The sequence below is a fragment of the Plasmodium chabaudi genome (assembly GCF_900002335.3).
Source record: "Plasmodium chabaudi chabaudi strain AS genome assembly, chromosome: 7".
NCBI lineage: Eukaryota > Apicomplexa > Aconoidasida > Haemosporida > Plasmodiidae > Plasmodium > Plasmodium chabaudi.
In genome coordinates this window covers 229,072-249,639 of record NC_030107.2, presented here as the reverse complement: position 1 = coordinate 249,639, position 20,568 = coordinate 229,072, and the positions used below count along the sequence as shown (strand labels likewise).

Here is a 20,568-nt window from a genome sequence, read left to right as displayed (position 1 = left end):
TTATTTCGCGAATTTTTTAACTTTTGATATCATACACATTTAAGTATTAAAACATATGATGTGATATTTATTGGATAGACATATATTTAGGATTATTTTTTTTATGAATCGGCATACTTTTACTTATTTCCTATTTTTATCTTTTTAATTTACTCAGCTAAAAATATAAAAATAATAATTATTATATGCATATTTATAATTATGTTAATTCAGTAAAAATCGGGGTCTAAAAAACTTGCGTATATTCATATTACGGACCAGTATTCATGCTTTTATTTTTTGAAAAAAAATTTTACTAATTTTTTTAAGAGACAATTTATTCTATTAATAAATTGAAATTATGAACAAATTTCATAAATTTATTAACATGTTCAGAATTTTTTTTTCATTTTGTCTGCACTTAAGTAGATAGACAAAGGTATATTATATTATAAGCATATAGAGAAAAATTAAAATTGTCTAAAAATGGAAACAATAAGTGGAGAAAATGGAGAAAGCATAGAAAGTGTAGAAAATATTGGAAGTGCAGAAAATATTGAAAATATAGAAAATGTTGAAAGTGTAGAAAATATTGGAAGTGTAGAAAATATTGAAAGCATAGAAAACGATAATGTGCCTATAACCCAAACAACTGAAATGAGCTTCGAACTTATTTGTGATATTATAGAAAGAGAAGACATAATAAACATAGCCGATGATAGCAAACAAAATATCATTAGCTTTTTATTACATTTTTATAAAACATATAAATGCTTTGGGCATAAAGAAATTGTGAATTTAAATAATTTTTTAAAATCAATTATAACTAAGTTTAAAGAGGAAAACGAAAATGTTTTTTTTGAAAGATTGCTGTTTATACATATAGAAAATATGTCTAACCGATTTATAAATGTAAAATTAAAGCATGATCCTCAATATATTGAACAAATTGAATTATATTTTTTCTTCATTCTTGACTTGAGTTTTTATTTTAAAAATACAAAAACAGAATCGAGCTTTTCAAAATTAACTAATGAGAGAGTACAAAATTTAGTTATAGCAATTGTAAATAATTTGACAAATTTCTTGGTATATGCATTAAGGTGAGACTAGAAATTTGTACCTTCCTGACTTACTTGTTTTTTTTTTTTATTATAATTTATTTTTATTTGTTTATATTTTTGTAGAATGATAGAATCAAACTACTATAAAGATCTATATTTAATGCTAATATCAAAAGGGAAAGTAATAGACAGTTTAACAAATTTATATTTAAATTATGACCAATCAGATAAATATATCATTTATATTTTACTTATATTATCAAGACATAAAGAATTTGATGATGATATAATTAATTGTGGAATTATAGATTTATTTAATTCTCAAATATTTCTAAATAATAATGATAAGGTTGATAATAAACATTATTTTTTTATTGAAATAATTATAAATGTTGTTATAAGAAATCAAAAAGACAGTATAGCTTTTTTAGTAAGCAAAAACGAACTTGGTTATGTTAACAACATTTTAGAGAATATTTTGATAAAAATAAAAAAGGAAAGCCCAAATTTAACTTGCATAAGTTTGTTAAAATTAATATTTTATATAATACAAAATAAAAATAGCTATATTCATTTATTCCTACTTGGTTTAAAAAAAAATATATTACATGATCAAGATATATCATTTGTTCATAATTTAAATAATATAATAGATTGTATAGAAAATATTTTAGTGTTTAAAAATGAAGGAATAGAAAATTTTGATAATTTTATCGATGATTTTCTTTGTATTTTATTTTGTATTTTAAGAACTGTTATGAAACTTATACTTTGTCCATCTTCCGAAATAAATTTAGACAGTTGTATAGACCCTTATGGAATGAAAGAGGATAAAGAGAGTACGTTGAAAGATGACATATCAAGCGAAGTAGGGGAAACAAAAAATGTGTGCATAAAATTGATAAAAAATATTATAAAATTTTCTTTGAATTTTTTATGTCATGATATTCCGATCCTTGACGGTATGCTTAAACGGTGAAAAATACATTTATATTGAGAAATATCTTGTGTGCATGCATAATTTTGAATGTTCATAAATTCTTATATTTCCAATAAAGGTATGCACACAATTTGTATTTGCTTGCAATTTTCATGACTTGTTCATATTTTTTTTTCTTAAATGTCAGGTGAAAAAAAATCGCTACATTTGGTGTGTGCTGATATCTTAAAAGAAATAGGGATTTACGATTTTAGTGGGCATTTAGAAGATAAAAAAAAAATAGTAAACGAAATTATAGAAAGTATAATGACAAAAATGGAAGAAACTAAGAATATTAGTAATGAAGATCAACATATATATGTATATTCCAAGCATTTAGAGGTGGTATTTTATGTTAGCTTTAATAATGAGGAACTAATAAAAATGTGTTTTACAAAAGAATTTATATTGCTTGTTCATAATAATTATTGTAAATTAGATAAAAATGAAAATTTAAAAAATATTAAAAAGAAGGAAATAAGAAACTTATTAAAGGTATATTATTTTGGGATTTTATATTTATATATAAAAAATAATTTACAATCAGAAGAAATCAAAACAGATCCTATTTCTTCTTATATTTATTATGTTATTAATAAAGAATTGAAAGACAAACAATTTATGCTTCAAAATGAATTATATTATTTAATATTTTTGAAATTTTTAAGCATGTCTTTATTAAATAACTTGTATAATTTTGAATTATTTTTAAAAAATAATACCTTAGATAATTTGCTAAGAACATTTAAAAGGAGCACCATAAGAATGAAATCAGTGGTATGACACGCACACATGTATTTTCTAAAAAAGTATTTCTTAACTAGTTCAACTTAAATCACACTATATGTATGTGTTTTGTACATTTTCAAATATCCACGTTAAAATAAATTCTAAAACAGTAATAAGACTTCATATTTTTCTTTATTTATGGAAACATTGTATAGGTAGTACAATTGCTGTTTCCGTGTATTGAAAACGATGATAATTTGGAGCTAGTTAAAAATTATACAAAAAAGAATAAATTATTACTTGAAGTTTTAATGAGTTTCTGGATAGAAATTCAAAAAAGTAGTTTAGACAAAAAGGAATACATGGTATATATATCAAAAAATTGAATTGCTCGAAATAATAGTAACATACACATATATATTTAAATATATTTCTATATCATATATTATGCAGAGCTATTAAAATTGGGGTTATATTCATAACTTGTGTAAAACAAATTGTATTTTTTTGTAGAATGCTAAATATATGATATATTATATATGTAAACTAATAACAGATAGCTTTACAAAATATCTTAAGCACTTTTATGAGACAAAAGCTATGCTTTCAAGTTTAAAGTCTATGATAGTTTATGAAGAAAAATGTGTTCTCGATATTTATTTGAAAATAAAAGAAGAAATTGAGAGTAAGCAAAAGAGCACCCCAAAATGTGTATTTATAAAAATAAATCCGTAGTTGTATCATAAAAATGGGATAAGCATATATGCCCATGTAAATTAGAAAGATTTGTGTGTGCATATGCGTAAACATAAATTGTAAATGTAAAATTTTTATTTTGTATTTCATTTTAGCTAGCCAACTAGCCGTTGTAGAAAATGATGAATGGCTAGTAAAAGAAAAAATAAAAAACAAAATATGGAGAATAGAGCATATGGAAGCAGAAAGTGCTATTATACAAGAAAATAATTATAAAAAAGAAAAAAAAGAATTGGATAATTATTATGACTATGTTAGGAATACAAAATAGTTGTGTATATACTATTGTTTAATGCATTTTTTGAGAAAAATAGAGAATAATATTTAAAGACGTAACAGTATTTTTAGCCGTGCACACACCTTTTTTTCTCTCTTTGTAAAATATGAAAAAAAAAAATTTTTTTTTTTTGAAATAAAATTTGAATTGTGTGAAATATATATTTATGCAAGCTAGTTTTTTAATATATTTTTCATTATTTAAAATTTTGATTTCATTGAATTTAGCATACATTTATATTATAGCATTTCTCAATTTTATTCTACACTTTTTGGTTATATAATATTAGTATATTCATGCGAATTGTTGAATTAATACAAATTAATTACAAAGAAAAAATGATAAAAAAAAAAATAAAATTTAAAAAAAAAAAAAAACATAAATAGCCAAAATAAAATAAAAATATAATAACCACTATCAAATGGCATATCGCCAAGTGTGTATTCATGTGCATAAATAAATGGGGGGAAAAATTAAATCGAGCAAATAATCTAATACTACAAAATATATAAAAATAAAAACATATTAAATATTTTGCAAACATAATTAAGTATTTTGAAATTTTCTATATGATATGATTTTTAAAAAAATGAATATTTAATTTGCGCATCAATCATACACTCTTTCCATTATTTTGTAATTTGTCCAAGAGCTTCTATATTTTATTAAATAATTATTATTTTCATTTTTTATTTTTTTAAATTATAAAAAAAATAGGAAATGCATTCTATAATATATATAAATGCGATGTATATTTTCGATTATTAATTTTATCATGCTTCAAAAAGAGCGTGAATATTTATGTGTATATATTTTTTAATTATTCTAGTAATCGCATTTTTAAATTAAAAAAAACGCTTTGAATTTATTTTAAAGAACATGGTAACTTTTTAAAATTAAAGACGATAGAACAAGGATATCAGCGAGAAAGGTAAAACGGCTTGCTGTATTTCTTTAAACCATTTAACACAAAAGTGTATGCACATATATTTATATGTATGACTTGTCAATCATATTGGCTGATTATGCTTTTTTAAAATTCGCTTTTATTTTATATGATGAAATGAGTTAGATATGCTTCAAAATGAAGAATGAAAAAAATTAAAAAGCATAAAATATGGCTAATCCAAATTTAAATAATCCGAAAATTCAAAAAGATGGAAATACGAAAAAGAATGAGGAGTCTGATATTTGTAATTTTCATGATGATGTAGATATATCGTGTAAAGAATGGCTTAAACATAAAATACCACAAAGGAAGAAAAGAATTCTATTCAATTTTAATAATTTAAAAAAATATAATCTTACTAAAAAACAAAAAAGAAGTCTTAATATTATATCCTTTATTACTATTCTTATATTATTAAATATAGTTCGTAATCGTTTTATAGATATTTGGTATAATTGGGATGAAATAGTCGAAAATTATGATGAAGCACAAAAATGGGAAAATCCAAATTATTATAATTTGAATAAATATATAAGACAATGTAGTAATTTTTTAAAATATTTAATTAGTGGTTCAATTGATAATGATATTTATGATGATAATTTAGATGATAATTTTGTATGTATAAAAAATCCAAAAAGTCGAAATACAATATATTTAAAAAATGTATTAGGAAGTGAAGTTATTGATAATAATTTTATTAGTGTATATTTAGAAAATATGAAATATTTAAGAAATACAAGTTTAAATTATTCTGTAAATCAAAGATCTTTGTCTACAGAATGGTATGTCTATTTTCGAAGTTTTTTAAAGCAAGCTATAACTCCTCATAGTTTAACAAAAGCTATAAAAATTGATAAGGAATATATATATCCTTGGGATGTAATAACTCAGGATGATGCTGAAAAAATTATTGAAAATGCAAAATTTTATGGGTTTTTATTTACATGGTTTAAAAACCATAGAAAAGCCCAAAAAGTTAATGAAATAATTTTAAAAAAAGATATGCCTGTTTTAACTCCTAAGTTTATAAAATCTGATTTGTCTCAACGCTTGTATAAAAATAATAAAAATAAAGAACCTAATTTTTATGGAATACATTATACATGGTTAGGGCATGCAACAGGTTTAGCTGTTGTAGATGGATTTAAAATATTAGTGGATCCAGTTTTTAAAATAGAATTATTAAGTCTTAAAGGAATTGCAAGATCATTAATAAATTGGGTAAATATAAAAATAATGGGAGGTTTAGGTGAAAGAATATCTAAATCTCCATGTAATATTTCTAATCTTCCTGAGGATTTACATGCTGTTTTTATTTCACATAATCATAATGATCATATTATGGAAGAAGATGTAAGAATTTTATGTAAATTAAAAAAATTTAAAGATGTTATGTGGTATGTTCCAGAGGGCACTACTTCATTTTTTATACAAGAAGGTTGTAAACCTGATAAAATTTTTGAATTATCTTGGGGTGATGAAAGATGGGTATCATGTTGGATAAACAATAATCAATTTACATGTAAAGATGGATTATGGAATAGTAAAAAAGATGATATAGATGTGTATAAATATAAAATTATTTATGCTCCAGCATTACATTGGTCAGGTAGAAAAGGGGATTTAAGTGATATTAATCAATCATTATGGGGTTCATTAATATTGAAGGGCCCGAAGTCTAAATTTTATTTTTCTGGTGATACTGCCTATTTAAAAGATGATTTTGAAGAATTTAAGAAAATCGGAAGATTACATGGACCATTTGATTTTGCTGCTATATCGATCGGAGCATACGAACCAAACAATTCACTAAAATATCATCATATCCATCCATGGGAATCTGTAAAAATATGGAGAGATATACGAGCTGAAATAGCTATTGGTGTGCATTGGGGAACCTTTCGTCTTTCAGCTGAAGAATTTTTACAACCCCGAGATGATTTAGAAGCAGCCTTATTAGGAGTTGGGTTAAATACGTTGAGAAATTCAAATCTTACTTTTGAAAAAAAAAAAATGGAAATTTTAAAAAAATATATGATAAAAAATGTAAATATAGATAATGATGATATTGATGATTTAGAAGATTTAAAGGAATATTTTTATCCTGCGTCTTCAAAAGATTATAATGAATATACAGAAAGTTTTCATTCTATTTTTTCTAATAATTTAAGTTTATTTTATTCAGATATAGATAAAAATTATATAAAACATATGTATCAACAAAAAAAATTATATTTATCTACTTATAATAGATATAAAAGAGCATTAGTATTAAAAAATTCTAAAAAGTTACCAAAATCTTGGAAAAAATTATTACTTAATCTTTCAATTCGATTTCAAACAATTCCTATTGGTGGATCTATAGAAATTAAAACAAATGATGATACAATTTCTATGACTAGATCTACTGAATATAATTCTACTGTATATGAGCATTACACATTTCCAAAATGGTACAAAAAAAAAGAAGCAGAAGAAACTCTTTATCAATATAACTTGCCTCATGAAGATTTGATGACATTTTCTATAGTTAGCTAATTCATGAAAAAAAAAAAATTTTTTTTTTTTTTTTTTTCAGTTAAGCGATTATAGCTATTTGGCGAGTCAACTAGCTAATTAAAATTTTTTTTTAAATAATTTTATAATTTTTTTTTATTTGCCTGATATGTAATTCTTTCGGGCTTTCCGCTAATTTTATGTTTCTTAATTATTATTTGTTTTGTTTAGTAAAACTTTTTCGGAATTATTTAAATTTTTTTCACTAATTTTACTTAAATTGGGTGTTTTTTTCTTCACCCATTTTGAGCATTTGGTAATTTGTCGTTCACCATATTTTGTGTGTATCTTTTTTAAATCAATAAAGAGAGTCGCATTTTCGGCATTATAAATGCTGCTGAAATTGCTAAGCGGTGTTGCAAATCAGCAGTAAAATAAGGTGAAAAATGGGTGGCATAATTTAGTGGCGTCGTACATGATAAATATTACCATTATTTAGACCCGTCTTTTTTCTTTGGGTCTTCATAATAAACATGTTGGAAATGTAGTGGAATAGTATTTATGACATCTGTGGCAATAAGACCGATGTGAAAATTTTTGAAAGTTTCTTTGCAAATGTATTTGAGTAAATAGGATGCATTGAAAGCAGAAAGGGCATCTAGGTATTCGGAATATTCACACAAATCGGTAATTAAAATTTTGCCTTTAATTTCGGGGGGAAGTACATCTTTTTTTTTGGATGCCCAAGCAAGGAATACAGCCAAAAGACCCGTCTAAAGTAGTAAGAAGGAAAATAAATGAAATGAAAAAGAAAAAATGGAATGGTAAACGAACGGAATAGTATGGAGGAAACTATACCAGTATGTCTCCTAGGCCTGCTAACCGTTTAAGTGATTGGTTTTGAACTGACGAAATAAAAAAATATTTTTTTGATACGAAAATGTCATGAAAACCTTTTATTAATATTTTAGGTCCGTTAAATAGTTTTATTATTTGATGAGCATGTAGTATTATTTGATTTGTATCGAGGTGATTAAATTGTATATGTTTATTTTCTGTTAGAAAATATATCATTTTTTTAAATTCATTTTTATTTGGAGTAAATATACAATTGTTGTAATTTTTTATAAGATTAAATATATCATCATTAGTAATAATAAACTGAATAATATCAGCATCCAATATTAAAAATATATTAGATTTTATAAATATATTAATAATATATTTTAAACAGTTTTCTGTTTCTTTGTCTATTGTTCCAAGTCCTGGGCCAATAACACAACTATCAATTCTATTTGATAAATACTCTATAGATTTTTCTAAATCCTCATATTTATTATTTTCTTTTGGGAATTTGCTTGTGTATAAATATGGGTAGACAATTAATTCAGGACTATAACTTTTTAAATGTATGCTACATTCTTTTGTAGATAAAACAAAACATAAATCAGCTCCTAATCTTAGTGTACTCATAGCTGATAAATATGGGGCTCCAGAATAAATTTCACTTCCCCCAATTATACATATTTTTCCGAAATAGCCTTTATACCCATTTTCTAAAAGTTCAGGCAAAATAAATTCCTTTCCTTCATATAATGTCTTATCTTAATAAAAGAGAAATAAGAAACTCATTAATAAACGAACATTTTAAACAGTCATAATTTAATATGTATAACTATTTTTAATTTTATTTTTTACTTGAAAGGATTTTATTTAAATGGGAAAGATCGAGTGACGAAGGAAATGGAAATTCTTCCATTGTTTTTTTTTTAAATATTTGGGGTTTGAAATATTAAAAAAAAATGAATATACAAATGTAGAAAAATGCTACAATGGCAAGTAACAATTATTATTTCATACAATAAGAGAAAAAGCGTAAATAGAATTGTGCTTGCATTTGTATGGCTTTTTTTTGTGTGTTAGTAAAAGGTCTTATAATTGGCTATAAAACATGTTTTTACTAATTTTTTTTTTTATTTTTAAGTTATTAACAATATTTGTTGGGAAAAAAATAAAACATATTAGCAAATGTTATATACCTTTTGAAATTTTATTCGAATTTTTGTTTGAATTTTTTGTGGAATAGTTAAAGCTGTTTAATTGGTTAGTAATGGTAGTACTTTTTTTTCATTTATATAAAATTTGAAGATATGTAGATAACTCTACGCATAGTAAAGAGTTTGATATGGCTATGCCTTTCAAGAATATCACATAAATATAATATATGCAATGTATTTTATTCCCTTTTTTTCCTTTTGAACAGGATGAAGGGGAAAATGTTGCAATTGTGAAGGGGCAAAGTATATTTCCCACAATATTTTATTAATTCATATAAAAAATAATGATTTATCAATTTGTAAAATTTAATTATGAAATTTTTTAATAAAAGAAAATATAATACTCTTTAAATTTTATTATATAAAAATTATTTTTTCGTTTATTTTTGTCTGTAAAAAAAACTACCAAATTATAATAATACCCGTGCGTGCATTAATAAGGCATAGCCAATTTTAGGGGAAGGGGAAAGGGGAATGAGGGCAAAATATTTTTTCATATTTTTCCAGCCTTATTTTAAATGTATATATATATATGGGAAGTAAACGGTTTTATATTGCTATGCATATACTTAATTCTCTATATACTGCATATCATATATATTTCTTAAAATTACCCAAGCTTTTTTTTTGCCAAATTAATATATATTATTTTTTCATATACACAACAGGAATTGTATTATTATTCAAAGCTTGCAAGAAAAAATAATAATAAATTGGATATGCATATATTTTAAAATTATTATGGAATAATAATAAATAATACTATATATTCATAAAAAAAATATAGAATATATTTTTTAATATATTAAGTAAAAAAATAACAATAAAAAATTTAAATATTGTATAAAAAGTTTTTTATTTAAAAATACTCTAATTTTAAAAAGAGAACATTTTTAGCTTTTTTATAAAAAAAATAAAAATATTTTTTACAATTTCCTACAATTTTTATTGGAATTATTTTTCCACTTTTCCTTATACAAATAAAACTTAAAAAAAATGTTTAACGATCAAAAAGTATTAGTAGATATTTATATCCCAAGAAAGTGCTCAGCCACTTCTCGATTAATCCCAGCAAAAGAACATGGAGCTGTTCAAATAAATGTTGGCATGGTAAGAATTGCATAAAAATACGCATGAATATGTATGGATATAAAAAAAAGGCTTGTGAATTTTACAAGCATATGAATGTATGTTCGTTTTTATGTATCACAAGTTGAATGATGTGAGGAGGATGCTTTAGTAGTGTTTCTATTATAGCTTTTGAAAATAGAAATAAATATGTATGTGTATGCATATTTCATGGAACATATTTACATATTATATATGCATGAATTTATTTGCCTTGCTTGTTCAGGTTGATAAAAACGGAGTATATACTGGCGAAAATGAAACATTCGCAATTTCTGGTTATGTAAGACAAAGAGGAGAATCTGACGCATGCTTAAACAGATTATTACATGAGAAAAAAATGTTATCCTTTTCAAATTAAATGAAATAAACAAGTTAACGAAATATGTAGAAAAAGAGGAAACAAGACATTTTGGAGATTATTGTTTTTACATGTTATGATTTATATATGGTACCATTATTACATATTAATAACATTGTTGTTATTTATACTTTTTTAAATTTATTAATTTTTTTTAACGAAACTATTTCGCATTTTATTACGTAATGCATTTTCATCGGTAAAACTTGCTCTCCAAATTTTGCGATTAATTTTATTAAAAATTACAAAAATAATAAATTTTCCAAAAATTATGACCAGTCAGGTGATTTTATATTAATAATAAAAAGTGAGAAATTATTAATTTTGCACACTTTCGAATTGGTCATATTTCTTTCTTTTTCAAATAAATAACATAAAAATAAGCTTATTAAATAAGTTTATATGTAACAAAAAAAAGTTTATATTTTAAAAAAAGTAAAAATTGTCAAAATATAATATAGAATGTAAAAGGGAAATAAAATATATATTTATACCCCTTATTATATTTTATTAATATGTTCGTTTCAAAACCCTATATGTTGTAACCACTGTTTTATTTTAATAGTATGTAACCCCTTGACTTCTATATATCCTATATGTTCTCTGACAGGGGCTTCACATATATTCCTTAAATGCTCTTTGAATACCTTATAATAAATAATATATATGCATGTATATAATATTGGCGTACAACAGCTAGCTAATCACAAACATGCTAAGTATGTATGAACAAATGTGTGTGCATGATTTATTTAGTATATTTAAGCTACCTTTATGTCTCCGTAAATGTGGCGAACAACTGTCGTCACTATTGTGCCATGCCTCCTTATCTTAGTGTACACTGGCAAGTTTCCAGAGGTAGTTCTACTAACCTAATACAGTATTTTTGGAATTTAAAGAAATATATAGAGTGGAAAAAAAAATTGGTGAAAACTTTTTTTTCTGTACATGCAATGTAAAATAGCTAAAAATATAGTATTGTGTTACAAATGATCTGACTTGTTCATAAATAAAATGACTTACTTTGAATGGAAAATTGTAAGACGTTTCATTTTTTTTTTGAAATTTTGATTGAAGAACACCTCTTTTATTTACGAAAAAAAAGCTTTTAAAGTTTAGGCATTTTGAAATATCAAAGTGTTTGTAAAATAGGTTCCCGTTCATTATACTTGTATGTGCATGAGTTTGGCAAACAAAAAGGAAGGGAAAATTGGAAAGAAAATAAAAGGAAAAAATAAAAAGAGAAATAAAGCAAATTAATAAATAAAACACATAGGTAAATAAATAAATATATATATAATGTAGAAATGTATGAAGTATATATATTCGTATATTTTTAGTTCATATTTAATTTAAAAAATTTTGTAAAGTTTATTTTCAGTGAAAATGTGCTCTTCATATATGATTAATCTAATATTATTCATTATCATTGAAATATATGAAAATGAAAAGATAATAGAAATATAATAATAACACTAATACAAATTTTTTATAAAAAAAAATGATGAACATATTAACAATAATTTAAAATAATTATCCAAATTCGGTGTTTATATGTAGGAATATAAAAATACATGTCCATTAGTCATGTATAGAGAGTCATTATATGCACATATTAATTTTGTTCATTTTTTTTTCTCTTTTTTGGTTATTTTAAAGATGAAACAGCTTTTTGACTAACACTTATTATGTTCATTATTTTATTAAGATCGCTTTTTATAGTTGAAAATTCGTTTCGAAGATTTATGATTTCTTCTGAATTGGTCATGTGTATTTCATTAATATATTTTATCTAAACAAATAGGGTTATAAAAAATTAGGGGAATTAATTATATATTCATATATAACAACATTATTTTTTTTTTTTGAAAAATTACCAATTTCCCATGCTTCTTAAGGAGGGCTAATGGGGACTCATCACTTTTGTCCGTTGGTGTATTAAAATTTGTTACTTCGGGTGAATTATTTTGAGTATCAATCTGATTTGTATTATTATTTACTAAATTTTGTTTATTTTTTAGAAAGCTTTTATGAATTTCATTTTTTTTATTAACAGTTTGGTTATCAGTTTTTGATTTATTAAGATTGGAAGCACTTTCAAGAGGATTTTTGATGTTTGTATTATTACATTTACTTTTGTCATTTGACAATGGGTTTAATTCATCAAGCTGCTTACTTTTTAATAACACATTTTTTTCCTTTTTCTTATCATTCTTTATTTCGTTTGTAATATTTTCATCGCCATTCTTTATCCCGCTTGCAACATTTTCATCACCATTCTTTATCCCGCTTGCAACATTTTCATCGCCATTCTTTATTCCGCTTGCAACATTTTCATCACCATTCTTTATATTTTTTTTTTGTATGGATACGAGTTTGGTAAATTCTACACTCGCTTTTTTGTTTCGGGAATTTTGGGAAATTTGGGAATTTTTTTTTATAGAATCCTTTTCTAATTCTTCATTTGGTATATCATTTGTTATTACATTATTTTCTTTAGACGAAATTTGATCATCCTTATTATTCAGCTGGACAGGGGTACCCAATGCTGAGTCATTTTGTGTCGTTCCTTCTAAATTAGCATTTTTAATTTTAGTTTTTAGTAAACTATTTTTTTTTATTTGAATTGAGCTTTTTTTAAAACGAAATCGATTTTTATAAGGTGTATCACTAGATTCATCAGACGAATTTTCTTTCGATTTTGTTTCGTTATCAGTATTTTCAAACTCGTTGGTTTCCATTTTGGAAGTAAACAAAAGGAGTAGACCCAACTATCTAGACAATCGTTTTAAAAAAAAAATAAATGACAAGAATTAGCAAACGCACGAAAACGTTTAAAAAGAAAGAGTGCGAACTGGTTTATATTTATTCACAAATGTAGCAATGTTGAAAAGTCGAATATACATATGTGTGCAGACTTTTGTGAACCCATTAAGCAGTTTACTTATTAAGTAGTTTCATCCTACTTAATATGTTAAACATTTTTTAAAGAATGAAAAGAGAGGCACAATGATTGTCTATAAGTGTATGTGTTTGTTCCGATTTATTTTTTTATTATTAACTAATAAATATGAAAAAAGTGCATAACGTTAATACGTTAATTATTTGCGGTATGTCTTTATTTTTTTCCCATTAATACTTATTTATTACTCACTATTTCTTAATGTTTATTTCAAAATGCAAACAAAGATAAGATATAGTAAATATATGCATTATGTATTATATTAGTAATCCATGTGTTAAAAATGTAAAAATATTACACAAGTAATATAAAAAAAAAACATATATATATAACATTTAGTAAAATATAATGTATTTTTTTTTTAATTTTGCATTTTTGGTCACATGTATATGTATATATAATATTAAACATGTACATATTGAATGTATATCAATATGACATTTTCCTTGGAATGTATCAGCTGTGAGATTTTAGGAGGTAATCCTAATTTTCGATTTAACTTATCTTGATCTTTGTCTCATCTTTCTTCTCTTTTTTTGCAAACGTCGGGTTCTCTTTTTCTTCCACTAAAGAGAGGTAAATAAAATAAATATTATAAATATATATATATGCACAAAAAATTTTTAAAAAACGTGGAAAACCTTAACAGCTGTGTATGCTATAGAAACAGCCAAACTGCTAGGCATACATATTTGGTTAACAAAAAAGGGGCAAGTAAAAAGAGTATGAACATAAAATTGTAGCGAAAAAATGTGGCGAAAAAATAGAGTGATAAATATAATAAAGAAATTATGGATACATAAATTTATTAGTAACATAAGTATATATAAATTTGTTTACCTTCCATCGCATTTTAGCCCTAGATTTCTTATACCTGCTTGCGCCATGTGCCATTTTATATAAACACTTTTTTATTTGATAATTTGTTTAATTATATTTGTTCTTTTAAAATGTATATTATATATATTAAAAACAATGAAAATGAATTCTGTAAATTTTTTTAATTAAAAATTTTTTAATCTTCTGGAATTCATGAAAAAAAATAATATATAATTATTTTTTATTTTTAATTATTTAATATGTATATATTATATAATTTAAATGTGGTGTATTCATTTTATTTTATTATACATTCCTAAGCATATATTGAATATATATATACTATACATTTTTAAAGTTCCAAAAAAAGCCTAGCTATATATGAATGGATATATGCATCCTAGTTTAAAAAAACAAGTTTGCGGTCGGTTATTTTTTGTTTATATATATAGGTAAAATATTTATTATGGCAATATTATATATATGGCATGAGTAAGCTTGAGAAAAAAAACAAAAAGGGGTATACCAAAAATAACGACATTTTTTATAACACCGTATTGTTATATATATGCATTATATATGGCATTATATATGATTAATATTTGCCCGCCAAATAATTTGAAGTTTGCTTTCTATACTTATTTTAATATATATTTATTTGTATGCTATTTTTAACTAATAAAAGGTAGTAGGTAGTACTACATTTTAAGAAAAATAAAAAATATAATAAAAAAAAGTCGGCATAAATTTTTTAAGTGATTAAGGGGAATTTATAAAATTTGTATATCACAAAAAAGGAGTATAACAAAAATATTATTTTTTTATAATACTATTTTTTAATAGTAAATAGTAAGTAGCAAAAAAATAATTTTTTTTTTTAAAATATAATTTAAAGCATTTAAAACATATTTAACAATTATAATATCTTCAAAAATATATATATAAATTAACACATTATAGGATTGAACATTCTGTCGTTTTAATTTATTTCATTTATTTTTATAAATATGATTTATTCTATATAAAAAAATGATTTGGTTGCTTATAATGTATAAAATACATTTTGGATAATAAAATGGGAAAATAGTATAACAAGTAAACATGTGGATTTATGTGATTATGCATATGCTTGATATAGGAGTGTGCAATTCCAAATTGGAAATAACCATTTGTTGAACTTGAAAAGAAAAGATTTAAATTTTTTTTAAATTCAAATAATAGGAAATACAAATGTGTATAAGCAATCGGATTGATATTGTACAACTGATTAAGGTCTCTTAAAAGTTCTGGTTTTATTATTATGCTCTTGTAATGGGATTAAACATGTTTACAAAATAAATTTTTTAATAATATTTATACTCACTGTTTAATGGTAATATATTTTATTATAGCTCGAAAAAATATGAATGGTTAAGGTTAAAACGGGAACATATACATTTTTGTCATATCAAATAAGCATATTCATATTAACCGTTCATAATATAATCTAATAAATAAAAAAAAAAATTATGCGAATTGTGGTATTACATACCAATACAGTTTTGTCTTCTGTAAATAAATAATAAGGTTTAAACATTTTCACAATTTTTTATATTTCATTTAATTTTTTAATATAATTATAAAAGATAGAAGATTATATATTTTTTTTGTATTTTTTGTTTTTCGCTATTTCGTTTTTTTTTCTTCGTCTTTTTTTGATTTTCGGGGTTTTGCACTAAATACCGTATTATGAGGAGAAAAATAAAAATACCTGCATGGTCATATAAAATATGAACATAAAATAAATTTTGTTTAATTTAGAAAAGGCAATTATTTTTGTATAGTAGTGATGTAGATCCACAAATTATTTCAAAATTTATTGAGATAGTGTGGTTAACGATTTATAATTACACCTTTTTGTGGATACATATATCCTGTTTTCGCTGTTTAGACAAATATTTTTTTAGTATCGGGGTAATATAAATATTGTATTCAGAATAAACAAAAATACATAAATAGGAATTGAAATAAAAAGAAATTGATGGGTATAAAATAAAGAACATGAATGAATTGAAAGAAGAAAGAAAAGACGAAAGGGGGGAAATTGAGGAAAACCAAATGAATAAAATAAAAAATATGCTTATCGATTTAGACCTTTTAATAGACATATCAAAAATAGTTTTATACAAAAATGAAAATTTTGATTTAAATCTTATAAATAATGTAAATGATAAATTTGTTGAAAAAATATGCAATTTGTTGGTAAACCAAAAACGGAATGTAATTCCCGAAGATGAATTAATAAATTTTATTTTTTTATTAATAAATGATAAAGATGCTCGAAAAAATGAGAGAAGATACGAAAAAAATATAGACGACTGGAAAATATTCAAAGATATTGATGATGGATGTTCTACAAAGAATGAAGTAAAACACCTTATTAAAAAAATTAATAGATTTTATTTTTATTTTAAAGACTTTATTTTTAAGGATAATTTTTTATACAAAAAAACGAATGGTGAGATAGACACAAACGATAATGACAAAAAAATTGATAACAGTTATTTTGATGATGATTTAAGGGGCCTATTATATAATATGGATGAAAATAGTGATGATTTAAATTTAATGAATGGGTTGGTAAAAGCCGGAAAACTAAAATATACGAAAAAGACAGAATCGCCAATAAGGAAAATAATTCACAATAGTGCGAGCGAAAATGAGAATGAGGAATATGGTTTGAAATGCTTGAAAGAATCGGAAAGATTTATCAACAATTTGAATGAAAGTAATAATGAATGGGCTTTTTCGAATAGTGCCAATAAAAATTATAGAAATATTAAAGACGTCTATAATAATTCTAAAAAAAATCAAGAAGAAAAAATATTCAAGAATGATACTATATTAAGTAATGAAAACAAATTTAAAATGGATAGATACATAAAAAACTGTAAACAAATCGAGAAAAATGATTTATATAATAATACCCATTTAGAGACATCATATATATATGAGGAAAATAAAAATTATTATCCTACTATAAATTTTGATGATACACTTACTAATGAATATTATGATGAAGCGGAAAAGGGTATTGCAAACAGAATCGACAAAGATAGTGGCATTCCTAAATTTGCAAAAAAAAATGGTGACCATTACGATAGTGAAATAGGTAGTGAAAGTGCACATTTTGTGAAAAAATATGATAAAATTATTGGGAATGATGAAAAAAAACAAAATGAACAGATTAATAAGGCACGAAATATGAGAGGTCTAAATAATGCAAAACGAAGTATTAGCATGCCAAGTAGCCGAATAAAATGTATTAAAAAAAATATAGAGGAAAAATATACAAAATGTGAAAAATTAAATAATGAAAATTCAGAAAGCGAGTTTAACTATTATGATAATACTATGGTTTCATTATCTGATTCTTTTTTTACGTTTTCCAAAGGGAAAAAAAATAAAAATATATTAAAAAAATATTCAAATAATAAAACATACACATTAACTTTAAATATACCATCTACAAGAAATAATTTAAAATTTGTTCATAAAAATGGGAAAAGTCAGATAGAAGAAGAAAATGAAGGAAGGAGAATAAAAGTATCGGCTGGTATCTTTTTAGAGCATTCAAGTGAGATTTTTAGTAAACCAGACAACATTTTTGACTTTTATAAAATAAAAAATAAATTTAATCAGAATAATTACTATAAAGAAAATTTTGAGAATAATTATGAAATACAAAATGATATGTCTATATTGAAAAATAGTGGAAATGAAAGCAATAACTCTGTTAATTACGAGCAATTTGAAATAAGCAATCATTTTAATAAAGGCAAAGAAATTATGAACGAGTCAGGCAACATTGGTCAAAATGAAAAAAAATATTTCAAAATTTCAAATTATAATACAAATGCGGAGAATCAATTTTTGGGAGATCATCCTATAAAACATTACGAAGATAATCATAATGTTTTAGAGGTAATAAAAAATAGTTATAATAAAATTTTCAATGTAAAAAATGTAAGAAACCCAAAAAAAGAAGAAAGTGACGATTTTGAAAAAAATGAGGACAAAAATATGACTTGTTCATATGATAAATATGCAGAAAATAGTTTTTATGAACATTTTTATGACCATGTTAATAAAAATATGACATATGACGAATTTGATAATAACCCATATATTAAAAAAAATGATAAATCAGAATATGATAATACTATAAATAAGGGATACAAAAGAGAGAGTGAAACATATTATACAACGGACAACGAAATGTTAAATTATTTTGATAATAAAAATGAAGATAACACACATTTTCTTTTTTCGGACATAAATAAAGAGAATGTAAATACTAGCCGTTTTGATAAAAGTTATGAACAAGAAATGAAGCATGATGTAGTAGAAAACAAAAATACATACAAATTTGATGACAATGTTGATTATTATAAAAATATTATGAATAAAATGGAGAGTAAAGATAACGATGATATATTTAATAGGAAAGATGAAACAGCTTTTAATAAAAAGAGTTTTATTTTGTTAAAAAGTAAAAAGGAAAAAGATACGAGACTAGAAAAATGGTTAAATAAAATAAATTCAAGAGAAAATGAAAGGAAGAAAAGAGTTGAAGAAAAACAAAAACAATCAAACAAAAAAGAGTTAGTAAACTGTACCTTTCATCCGATTTTAAATCAAAACTCAATAAAAAAAACAAAAATTAAAAATAAAATTAATATATATGATCCAGGTATTTCGCTTATAGAAAAGAAAGACAATATACAACATTGTAGTAGTGGTATAAATAAAATTTCTAGATATTATAATTTAAGACAATTAGATAGTGTCGATAAAAAGAGAAATATATCCATAAATACTGATAATATAATTTATGAAAATGAAAAATGTATGAACTTTGTAGATCGTGAGTCAGAACAAAATAGGTATAACAGTGATAAATGTGTGCAAGAAAAAAAAAATAAAATAGCTATAAAAAATAATAATAAACATTCAGGAAATTATAACAACAAAATAAACAAACATGTGATTAACCGAAATGAATTATTATATTGGAAAGCTATGAAAGGGAAAGAAAAATTAGAAAAGAGACGAGCAAAATTGGAAAAAGAAAAAGAAGAAGAATTTAAAAAAGAGCATAATTTTCATCCAATGATAAACGAAAATGTTAAACTATTTTTGTCTGAACATCCACGAGGATATAATAAAACTGTCGATCGAATAAAAAAAGGAGTTGAAGATCAAAAAAGAGTACACGATTTTTTAAGTTATAGGAATCCTTATCATAATTTAATGAAAGAAAATGATGATAGAAAAACTATAATGGGGAAAAAGACAACTCGTGTTTCACCATTTAGTTTTGATCAAGGATTTTATAAAGTTAAGATAAAACCTATTTATTTTGAAACCAAAATAAAAATTTCTGAACATAAAATTGCATCGTTATCTATCTGTGAAGATGAAGATCCTCTATACATTGTTGACATTTTTTGTAAAGTTCATGCAATAAAAGATGAGGATAAAAAAGTATTATATGAGTATATACTTGATGAATTAAGTAAAGCAAAACTCAATGATTAATCTAATTTTGTTTTTTTTTTTTCGTTGTTTTTCATTTCAAATTTATAAATTGTAGTGACTCTTGTCTGTCTTTAAAAAAAATGAATAATAATATCAAAAAAGTATATTTGAGAGTAGACACATATATCCATGTCAATTATTCGTTTTTCTTTATGTTTATTATATTCATTTTTTGATCCGTTAATTATTACTAATACATGATTTTATTATGTATTCCCTTATGTTGAAGCGTATTTTTATTAAGTAAAAAATTAAAAATTTTCTATATATACATAGGTATATTATATGCTTTCGAGCTTACACTGTGGTGCTATATTCAACCCCTCATTTTGTTTTAAACGTTTATTATCATTTTTGTAAAATAGTATATACTTAATTTTTTGCTATGCAAAGTGAGACTCACAACATAGCATATTTTTTCATTCAAAA

At 23.5% G+C, this 20,568-nt stretch overlaps 8 protein-coding genes across 8 annotated transcripts; 4 read left to right on the top strand and 4 right to left on the bottom strand.

Moving 5' to 3' along the window:
- Positions 1-465: 465 nt before the first annotated feature.
- Positions 466-3,778, top strand: PCHAS_0706500 (conserved Plasmodium protein, unknown function; the record flags this gene model as incomplete). The annotated part of the gene is made up of 6 exons (XM_016797614.1): positions 466-1,082; positions 1,167-2,005; positions 2,171-2,796; positions 2,967-3,116; positions 3,265-3,436; positions 3,603-3,778. 6 exons carry the CDS (start codon positions 466-468, stop codon positions 3,776-3,778), a joined length of 2,580 nt encoding a protein of 859 aa, XP_016653550.1.
- A 1,123-nt stretch (positions 3,779-4,901) lies between these two features.
- PCHAS_0706400 (oocyst capsule protein Cap93, putative) lies at positions 4,902-7,274 on the top strand (the record flags this gene model as incomplete). Its single annotated transcript, XM_735583.2, has 1 exon — positions 4,902-7,274. One exon carries the CDS (start codon positions 4,902-4,904, stop codon positions 7,272-7,274), a length of 2,373 nt encoding a protein of 790 aa, XP_740676.2.
- A 449-nt stretch (positions 7,275-7,723) lies between these two features.
- PCHAS_0706300 (ATP-dependent (S)-NAD(P)H-hydrate dehydratase, putative) lies at positions 7,724-8,991 on the bottom strand (the record flags this gene model as incomplete). Its single annotated transcript, XM_016797613.1, has 3 exons — positions 7,724-8,005; positions 8,091-8,836; positions 8,931-8,991. 3 exons carry the CDS (start codon positions 8,989-8,991, stop codon positions 7,724-7,726), a joined length of 1,089 nt encoding a protein of 362 aa, XP_016653549.1.
- A 1,294-nt stretch (positions 8,992-10,285) lies between these two features.
- Positions 10,286-10,778, top strand: PCHAS_0706200 (40S ribosomal protein S21, putative; the record flags this gene model as incomplete). Its single annotated transcript, XM_740220.1, has 2 exons — positions 10,286-10,399; positions 10,644-10,778. 2 exons carry the CDS (start codon positions 10,286-10,288, stop codon positions 10,776-10,778), a joined length of 249 nt encoding a protein of 82 aa, XP_745313.1.
- A 524-nt stretch (positions 10,779-11,302) lies between these two features.
- Positions 11,303-11,942, bottom strand: PCHAS_0706100 (mitochondrial large subunit ribosomal protein, putative; the record flags this gene model as incomplete). Its single annotated transcript, XM_016797612.1, has 3 exons — positions 11,303-11,425; positions 11,549-11,650; positions 11,802-11,942. The coding sequence occupies 3 exons, from the start codon at positions 11,940-11,942 to the stop codon at positions 11,303-11,305; spliced, it is 366 nt and encodes a 121-aa protein (XP_016653548.1).
- A 484-nt stretch (positions 11,943-12,426) lies between these two features.
- PCHAS_0706000 (conserved Plasmodium protein, unknown function) lies at positions 12,427-13,519 on the bottom strand (the record flags this gene model as incomplete). Its single annotated transcript, XM_730741.2, has 2 exons — positions 12,427-12,570; positions 12,656-13,519. 2 exons carry the CDS (start codon positions 13,517-13,519, stop codon positions 12,427-12,429), a joined length of 1,008 nt encoding a protein of 335 aa, XP_735834.2.
- A 721-nt stretch (positions 13,520-14,240) lies between these two features.
- On the bottom strand, positions 14,241-14,634 carry PCHAS_0705900 (60S ribosomal protein L41, putative; the record flags this gene model as incomplete). The annotated part of the gene is made up of 2 exons (XM_016797611.1): positions 14,241-14,306; positions 14,581-14,634. The coding sequence occupies 2 exons, from the start codon at positions 14,632-14,634 to the stop codon at positions 14,241-14,243; spliced, it is 120 nt and encodes a 39-aa protein (XP_016653547.1).
- Positions 14,635-16,599: 1,965 nt separating this feature from the next.
- Positions 16,600-20,139, top strand: PCHAS_0705800 (conserved Plasmodium protein, unknown function; the record flags this gene model as incomplete). The annotated part of the gene is made up of 1 exon (XM_735042.2): positions 16,600-20,139. The coding sequence occupies one exon, from the start codon at positions 16,600-16,602 to the stop codon at positions 20,137-20,139; it is 3,540 nt and encodes a 1,179-aa protein (XP_740135.2).
- Between the last annotated feature and the right edge of the window lie 429 nt (positions 20,140-20,568).